The following is a 9,173-nucleotide window of genomic DNA, read 5'->3' on the forward strand; positions in this document are numbered from 1 at the left end:
GGGGCTGGTTCAGCCTGGAGAAGAGAAGGCGCCGGGGAGACCTTATTGCAGCCTTCCAGTAAATGACGGGGCCTGCGAGAAAGATGGGGCCAAACTTTCTAGCAGGGCGTGTTGTGATATGACATGGGGTAATGTTTTTAAACTAGAAGTGAGTAGATTTAGACTAGATGTAAGGAAGACGTTTTAAGGTTGAGGGTGGTGAAACACTGGAACAGGTGGCCCAAAGAGGTGGTAGAAGCCGCATCCTTGGAAACATTAAAGGTCAGGCTGGACGGGGGTCGGTGCTGAGCAACCTGATCTAGTTGAAGGTTTTCTTCACCTCATTGCTGGGGGTTGGACTAGACGGTCTTTAGAGGTCCCTTACAACCCAAACCATTCTATGATTTTGTGATCTGCTCAGTTTTCTGCCAGACAGTAGCCAGCTTGCCAATTTGAGTGTCCACTCATAAAATATATTCTGGAAGAAAGTTTCTTTGAAAATCAGATTCTAGTATTCTGCATCATTAGTAAACTACAGGTTGCCTTTATATTGTTTGTCTTGGTGATGTCATTGCATGTAAGATGTGTTAGTAGTCATCTTCAGATTTCACCATTAAGAATGATAGTTACATTCGTGTATCGAAATGGGTTGTGAACATGAGAAGTTGAGGGAGCATTGAGGTTGACTTGGAGATCAAACCTCTCTTTTCGACGTTTTTAAAGCAGTGAGAAAGACTTTCTTTGGTTCATGCAAGAAAGGTAAAAACAGTTTGTTATTTCTCCCAGCAGCTCAATGTTGCTTTTCCTTCATTCATTTAATAAATGAAAAATAGGATAAAAGGAATTATCTTGTAAACGGTTCTTATAAATGCCAGATCTCTTATTTTGCACATTTTCACACTGTGTAGATGTCATAACCTCATGTTGTGTTACGGCAGCGCTTGTACCCAGAGATAAAGTTTGTCTTTGGCAAGAGGTGTCAACATATATTTGTTTCATAGATACTCCTTGTTCTTCATGAGATTCAGGCCACAAATAAAACATTTTGATGATTCTGGCAGTGATACTGGGGAGAAAGAAGTGGTTTAGGAAGTCAAGATTCTGCAAGAAAGCATGTAGCAAACTTGCAGGGTATGTAGGGGAGTGCTGTGCACTAGAGCAACACCGTGTTAGTCCGAGCAAAAGTGCAAGTCAGGTGTAGGGGTGATGAAGTGGAGGGAGTGGCTCCAAGGAGAAGATCGTTAAACAATGATTCTGTGCTGATTTAAGCACTTTTTAATTTTTCTCTACATGATCGTCACCACGTTTTGTTTGATTCTTTCTGACACAGGAATATTTAATACTTATTTTAGCCATATGGAGCTTCAGGGGACAAGGTCTTCTTGATGGCTTGCCTTTACCATGGCTGAGTTCTGTATCTCAACCATGCATCATCTCACTTGTAACACTGGCACTGCTCAAGCCTTAGACTGACTGACTGACTTACATGAATGAATGAATGTGTGTATGTGACTTGGTAACTGCCATGAGATGAGACCTGTTACTTGTGTTACAAACAAATTTCAAGGTAAGACAAGCAGTACTGATTTTCAGATGTTAACTTCTGTGACAATTAAAGCATAATACTCATTATCTTCTTAGACATTGTGGTTCAGGGCATAAAATGGAGTATTTGCTGACATGCTGCTCTTGGCTTGAATAGTGGTGCATACAGCCAGGTGTGTTTCAGGCACTTGAATTAGATAAGTGTCATGGTTGGCTGCTAAGAGTTAACCTGACTGGTGCAACCAGTGTAGAGATCACTGATCATCAGCTGCTGTGCAGATGCCTCTAAAATGCAGCATTATTCTCAGCTTGCAGATGTGTATTTGTTTAAAAGCAAATTGAGAAATACCAGGGTGTATCTCGTTTGCTGGCCTGTTGTGTGTCTGACTGGAGTGTCTCTTTTATGGCTGTTTATACGTGATTTTTTTTTTCAATTCCTTTCTCTAGAGTCCATAAGTGTATTGAATGATGCTTTAAGTCAGATAGAGTCTCAAGGTAACGTTTCTATGAACTCAACAAGCTCTGCATCAGCGGTCTCTTCATCTGTTGACACGGTAAGTACCTCTGCCTACCAGGTGTTAGGTGAAAACCTTGAGCAGAGACTTGTGTTGCTGATCAGCTTCTACTCTGGCTTACTGCCTGCAAAAAGAAGGGTGGGTTTTAAACTCTGAAGTGAGGAAGCAGAATAAGAAACATCTCCAGACTCCACTGTTTGTTTTTTTAATTGATGATGGGAAAACTTAAGGCTAAATAGACTGAATAATGCAGAACGCAAGTGCTTGTAAATTCTGTAAGCCTCTTTAGTTAGGTTATTGTGCAGAAAAGGGGCGGGGGACAGGTCTTGCTGGGCAATGTGGTTTTGCTCTGGCTTCTTCTGTATAGACAGATAATTTTTCCTTGTTTCAATCATTACAGTGTTAATTATTTCATTTGTGCTTATAAAACTTCTTATGCATTGCTGGGAGCAGAGCTGTATGAAGTTCACACTGTTCTTGAAGTAAATTGCTTGCAGCAAGGTATAATGAATTACATTAGGGTTGCTTGTACTGCAAAAAATACATTAATATTTTATGGTATATTTAGTACTCATACTTCATGTTTACGTGTGACTATAACGAAAATGCTCAAACGTGCATTTGGTTCAATATGAGAATTGTAGAAAGAATGCAAGTCCAACATTAACTGATACAAAGTTTTATTTTATACTCGCTTTTAATTTCCAGGCAAGCATTGTTGGCCGGCAGTTGGCTACCTACGAATATAAATATACTCACTTAGAGCCTATTCTGTATGCTCTGGGTGTGGGAATGTCAAGTAAGGATCCAGATCACCTAAAATTTCTTTTTGAAGGAAGCGAAGAGTTCTGCTGTTTACCTAGCTTTGGAGTAATTCCTGCTCAGACTTCAATGTTTGAGGGTGTTCCCTCTCTTCCAGGATTAAATGTTAGTCTTGCAAAGGTATGTAGGAGTTAAGTATCTACTTTTATTTGTGACTTTAATTAGTATGCTTGTAATCTTAGTAAGTTCCCTTTATTCTAGAAAAGGAAAATTCATTGTTTCGTATTCTTACATCCTAATAAATTATTCATTTACTTCACTTGTATAACCTTTGTCTTCTTACCATGGTATGAATCATCAATTTTTTTGTTAAATTTTAATTTGTCCATTATGCTTTTATTAAACAACAAAAGTTTAAAACTCCCCTTGAAAATATTTTCTGTTGGGCATGAAATTGGAAAAACAAACTTGTGGGGTTTTTTATTTTATTTGTTTGCTCTGGACGCTAAAATAGTGATTTCTAAAACAACTGTTTAGTTCCGTGCAATTGTGGTGGGGGAAGCAATAGAATATATTGATTGTTTTTACAGCACTGCCTTTCTTTACCTAGATGTTGCATGGTGAGCAGTATCTGGAACTGTATAAACCCTTACCAACCTCAGGTCAGTCCTTCTGTGTTGCCTTCACTATGACAACCCTTCCTGTAACTGTGTTGTAAATGGAAGTATGAAGCTCTGTCTCCAAATTAATTTTTTGCATATTTTTACAAGACGTGGGGGAGAAGAGAGGCAACCTGTTGCGTTATTGAAGGAGTTACTAAACTCTCTGTTCTTGGGGTCAGGTGTTGCTTTTCTATAGTCCACTGAGTAAATTTATGCATAATGGTCATAGTGGAAGGTGTCCCTGCCCATGGCAGGGGGGTTGGAACTAGATGATCTTTAAGGTCCCTTCCAACCCAAACCGTTCTATGGTTATATAATAAGCAAACACACTACGTGCTGGTGTATTGCTCATATAATTTGATACTAACTAGCAGGACTTTTAATTCTTTCTGTAAGGTTGTACAATAGACCTTTTGGGATGTTCACTTGAAAATTCTTCAATGTGGGTTGTATCTGTGTGCCTGTAAAAGGATAAGACTTAAATTATATATGTAAATGTGGAATGGACATCTTGATGAGGAGTCTAAAAAAAATAAAAAAAAAAAACCAGTTACTTTTCTTCCTGTCAAAATTCTCCAGATAATAGTTACTGCAATAGCAAGCTCTTTCCACAGATGGCTGTCTTCTCCCAGATTACACCACTTGAGAGGTGCTCATTAGAGTCATTCAGGTTATGCATGCATGTGTCTGGGTTTCTTCATTAGTAGTTTTTAAAAATTAACTTTTCCAGAGTGTAGAAGCAAAAAAAAAAAATCTTGCAAACAACAGATAAATGGCATAATTTCTTCTTGACACAAAAAGGAGATGTGTGAAGGTGATATTAACTTCAAAGAAGTCTGATAATTAATAATGGATTGCGAGCACTTCATAAAGCTTTTCATTTTTCCATACCAAGGGCTGATGATGTAAACATACATGGTTACATACCTCTCTAGAACAATAACCCTATTGGAGACAAATGTCGTAAACCCACAAGCCCAGGTCCTAAGCTGAGCTCCTCTTCTGTAGAACTGTAGTTGTCTCAGCCCACTTGCTGTGTACAATGTGTTTGGAGCTGTCTTTGAAGTAAATTATAATTTTGAATCTGAAATCTGATTCGTGTTTAGCTCTGAATACATGAATTACAGCAAGATTCTATTAAAACAAACAAACAAACAAAATTTTAAAAACAATAATTTCCTCACATCTGCAAACCAAGATTTCAAAGATTCACAGACACTTTTATTATAACCATGATGATTGTGATTGCTGTGCCTGTTGGTATGATTATGATGGTCGTTACCATTACCATTACTGTTTGTAAGGAAGTATAAAGAGTGATCTGTGGGTTTTGTTCCTGAAGCAAGACCATGCAACATGTATGTGTTGTTTTTGTCTTACAGGGCAATTAACTTCAGTTTCAACTGTTGCTGATATTCTTGACAAAGGATCAGGAGCAGTCTTACTTATAGATGGTAAGAAGGTTTATAATTTTTGGAGGGTATACAGTAGAATTTGACACTTTTTAACTACCTATACCACTAACTGCCAGCCTGCCCACAGTAAAGACTGTTAGCGTACGAAATCTCAGTGAGAGCTGAGAAACCAGCTAATTAGCAATAGCTGTATAAATGTAAAATGTGATTGTTCTCGGGCAGTTAACGTACTGGAATAAGAACGCTGTCTCTGGAAAAAGACTTAGGAGGAGGCTTATTTTTTTTCCAGTGTAGGTGGAATAGTGTATTATGCAAACTGAACAGAGTTCTTTAATAATAATACTAGTCCTGTCTGAAGGCGGCCGTTTGAGCTTCTGCCACCCCTCAGCAAGGGGCTGTGTGCACACGTGTGTGCGTGTTTGTTTTGTGGGGTGGTTTTGCAAAGGTTAGCCGTGTCTGTGTTGACCCATCTGCAGAGCAGCCATCTTTAAGAGCACATCCTGCATTCTTTTATTATGTCTACGTTACTCTTTTCTAAACAAAACTAAACCTTGTTTCGTTCCCCTCGTATCCAAGTCAAAGAATCAGAACGTCTCTGGAAGTTGATAAGTTGTATTCAGAATTTTGATATCTTTAGGTGTGGTTATACCGAGGTCCCTTGGGAAGTTAGACTGCAAGAGAAGGTTAATAGTCAGTGAATCTTTAAAGACTCTTGAGCTTGCATCCCTTCAGTGTACAGATAAAATTGTAAAAAGGTCTTGACTGTCTGTTTCTCCTCGCTGTGTTTTGCTTCTGTACTGGGCCAACGTTAAGACTCTCTGTTTCTGCAGCATGAAAAAGTTCTTTTTTGTGAGCAGAGTCTTAGTGGGTTTTAAATTTCTTTGGAACTGGAAATGAACATTAGTAGCAATCTGTAAATTTAAGTCTTGGGTGTAAGGGAGTGGAATAGGTGTGAACTGGAAATAGCAGACTGAATCTCGATTCAGTGTGAGAAGTTTAACTTCTTCAAAAGAAGAAACAGATGACCTTAAACTGAAGCTTGCTCTGGAGCTCTTTTCGTACAAGGTACCACTTTCTGTGTGAGTTGGTAATGTGCTTTACACACTAGGGATTCTTAATAGTTTCTAATACATCATATTTTGTGGCACAATTCTATCATATTTAAATAAATTGCTACAGCAGTGTGAGATGCTGAAATAGGTACTAATTTCAGCACTCTTGTCAAATATTTATAGCACCTTTGAATGTCATTGGCATTTTCATAGCTCATCTTCTAATGCTTTCATATAGATAAAATTCATGATAGTGTTATTTGAAACAGATCGTTAGTCTTCACTAGTCAGGAAGTGACTTGCAATAGTTCCACATGATGAAAGTGTGACCATTGTCCCTTCAGTTGTTAAAATGAGCTTTGTCATGTTTGAAGCTGAATTTTTCTCTGGTAACAACACATGCTCACTATGTGAAAAAGGAGATGAAAGACAATATATGACCTTTTGCTTTTGTTGTCTTTCAGTGAATACCTACTGTGGAAAGGACCTAGTGTGTTATAATCAGTTCTCTTTGTTTTTCATTGGAGCTGGAGGATTTGGTGGAAAACGAACATCAGAAAAGGCCAAGGTAAATTCATACATAGTCATATTTAAAAAAAAAAACAAACAAAAAAAACCCCAAAAACCCCAAAAGACCACACATAAAAAATTTTGTCAGCCCTGCAAGAAAAATACTTGTTCTGTGAACTAAGAAGGTTAAACTAGGATTTGACTAGCATGGAGGTGCAAACTCAAATGGAATTTGAATAATTCTCTTCACTGAAGAGCCTGAGTGAAAAGGTACTGTTCAGGGCCTGGGAAACCAGTGGTTTTGTTTTGACAATCAGGTAGTAAAGTGGATTATAAAACATGCTGCTGATGGGATACTCCTACATTCAAATATGTGAAATTGCAGATATGGAATATCCTAATGGAGAACAGAATGTAGATAGACTCTCTGGAAAATGTTTAGAATCTAAATTCTGTGAACTTGTAATAGAAAGTTAAAATAAAATTGAAATTAATATAAAATGCATGATGATGTGGACAGAACGCTCCTGTAGAGGATTCATATCTCCTCTTTTAGAAGAGGATCTTTTGAAGTCGTCAGCATAGAAGGGTGTAATCTGACCCAATTTGACACAATTAATTCCACAGAAATGGTAGAATCTACCACGTTTTAGTTTGTGCTGTGCCAAAGTTCCTTAAAATCCTACATCTGTAGATCAGATGGAAGATGCTGTTAGTTCACCTGTCCAACTTGGCAAGAGTCTGACTGACTCAGTTTTATAAAACTCAAACGTTAGCTTTGCAAACAAGAGACTTTGTGTTCTGATTGTATGTATTTGGTTACTTCAGTCATGCTTTCCATAAATGAACAGGTGAGGAAAATGACTAATTTCTTGTTAAAAAGCTAGCTTGGGAAAGGTTTTATTTTTTCAATCTACTTCTGATCTGAAAAATTTTTAGAGACCTCTTAGGGTAGAACAAAAACAGAGAAGTGGCTTTTATTTGTAAGTCCTGGTTTCTTCAAGCAGATCTGGGGAGCTTTACCTCTTTTACATGTAGCTTTAAAAGCAGATTTTTTTGGCTGTTCTTGTTTGAGCACGGGCAGCAAGGAGAGTGACAAAGTTGAGATTTTAGATACTATATCTAGGGGCTTACTACTGAGCTGTTGGATTGTGTTGACTACCTGACTTAAAGCTCTGCTGTCATGACCACATTCCAATTTCTGCCTCAGTGCTTACATCTCCGATTGGGAATAAGTGGTCTCTGTGTCGTCAGTTTAGCATTACGGTGTGTTCTGCTGCACCACCACAGAGATTTCCTTTGCTTCTGTTAAAGGGAGTTGGGGGATTATTTGTATTTAAAAATAAGTAGATACCTAGTGATAATTTCATGTGTATGTGTACAGAGAGTGTCTGTGTTACTAAACTAACATGTTTTTCATGTATAGGTGTGATCGTATGTTAATATTGCAAGATGCTGCCCTAGTAAAAAGAGTAGTGTAACAAAAATCTAATAAGTACCCAAATAAGTGGTGTTAGGTTTGAACTTGCAATTTCTAGAAGAGATCTCTAGGTGTAGCTCTTTATAAATCTATGTGTTTGTGTGAAAGAGGTTTGGAAAGCATAAAGAGGAAAAGAGGGATGTAGCATCATAGTTTCCACTTCCAGTGGAGTGAAACTCCTGCATTTTGGGAGAGAGTTAGCAAATGGCAAACAATGTCACATGGACACGGAGTGTGTCTGCCCAAATTCATGAAGTAGCTACTCGGGCACCTGACATACAACTACTGTCTCCTTCAGTGTGATGTTTAAGGGTGATGCCAGCTATGACTGAACGTTGTTACTGTGAAGTAGAGCCTAGAGGCTATTTTAAGCTCAGTATTTTTGAAAATTTATAATGAAATATCCAGGTTTGGTACATCTGTAATAGTGTAGGTGATGGTCTTGGGGATTTTTGGATATAAACTTACAAGTATTTTTACTTAAATCTGTATCTATTATCCAGAAGTTTTCCCATTTGTAGCTTTACAAATCAAATCTTGAAATGCCTGCTGCTTCAGGGAGAAATGGGAAAAGCCTCTGTGTAGTAAAAAAAAGATCACAGAATATTATTGCAGATAGCGTATGAAGGTCTTTGGAACCCTTAATTCTTCTGTAATCGGATTTATTCACTCTATTTTTTTAAGTATGAGAATGCTATACAAGTGATTTTACATTTTAAAATGTAAAGAACACCTGTTTCAGGCAACAGTCCAGCTTGTGATAGAAGAAAACAAAATGTAGTCTAGTTCAGACAAAACAGCTATACCAAGTTCAACAGAGGCCTCTGCATGCAAGACATCAGTTTCAAACAATAAATTTTCCTGCTTTATCTTTGATAACGTTCCAGTTGTAAACACTTCCACGTCCCTCTGTGCCAAAAAAATCCCAAGCTGATCAGGCATGTGTTACAATGTGTATTTTTGTCACTTTACACATTGATTTTATCTGCAAACTAAGGAGAGCAAATTTCCAAATTGAAGTCTGTGGTGAGCAACATGTCCTGTAAGTTGTCCTTATATATATGTGTATATATATACATACATATATATATGTCCATATATATATTTATATACGTCCATAATATATATGTCCTTATTGTAACATGTCCTCATGTCTCTCCTCTTGAGTTGGGGTTTTCTTGCCCTGCTGGCAAAGGGGTTTCCTTAATTATTTATATGTTGGCTAATTTTCACATCTTAGTGGCTCCCCCCGG

The 9,173-nt window shown here is 37.8% G+C and overlaps 1 protein-coding gene across 1 annotated transcript in view; it reads left to right on the forward strand.

The window, feature by feature from the left end:
* The window catches only part of HSD17B4 (hydroxysteroid (17-beta) dehydrogenase 4), a gene marked incomplete at both ends in the record, with an annotated part of 17,982 nt that overhangs the window by 7,645 nt on the left and 1,164 nt on the right, over positions 1–9,173 (forward strand). Inside the window, 5 exons of the mRNA XM_010157993.1 lie at positions 1,972–2,078; positions 2,748–2,981; positions 3,412–3,463; positions 4,846–4,917; positions 6,395–6,498. Of these exons, the coding sequence (XP_010156295.1) occupies positions 1,972–2,078; positions 2,748–2,981; positions 3,412–3,463; positions 4,846–4,917; positions 6,395–6,498 (569 nt within the window). The remainder of the gene's footprint in view (positions 1–1,971; positions 2,079–2,747; positions 2,982–3,411; positions 3,464–4,845; positions 4,918–6,394; positions 6,499–9,173) is intronic.

This window comes from Eurypyga helias, unplaced genomic scaffold (genome assembly GCF_000690775.1).
Source record: "Eurypyga helias isolate BGI_N326 unplaced genomic scaffold, ASM69077v1 scaffold19078, whole genome shotgun sequence".
Taxonomy (NCBI): Eukaryota; Metazoa; Chordata; class Aves; order Eurypygiformes; family Eurypygidae; genus Eurypyga; species Eurypyga helias.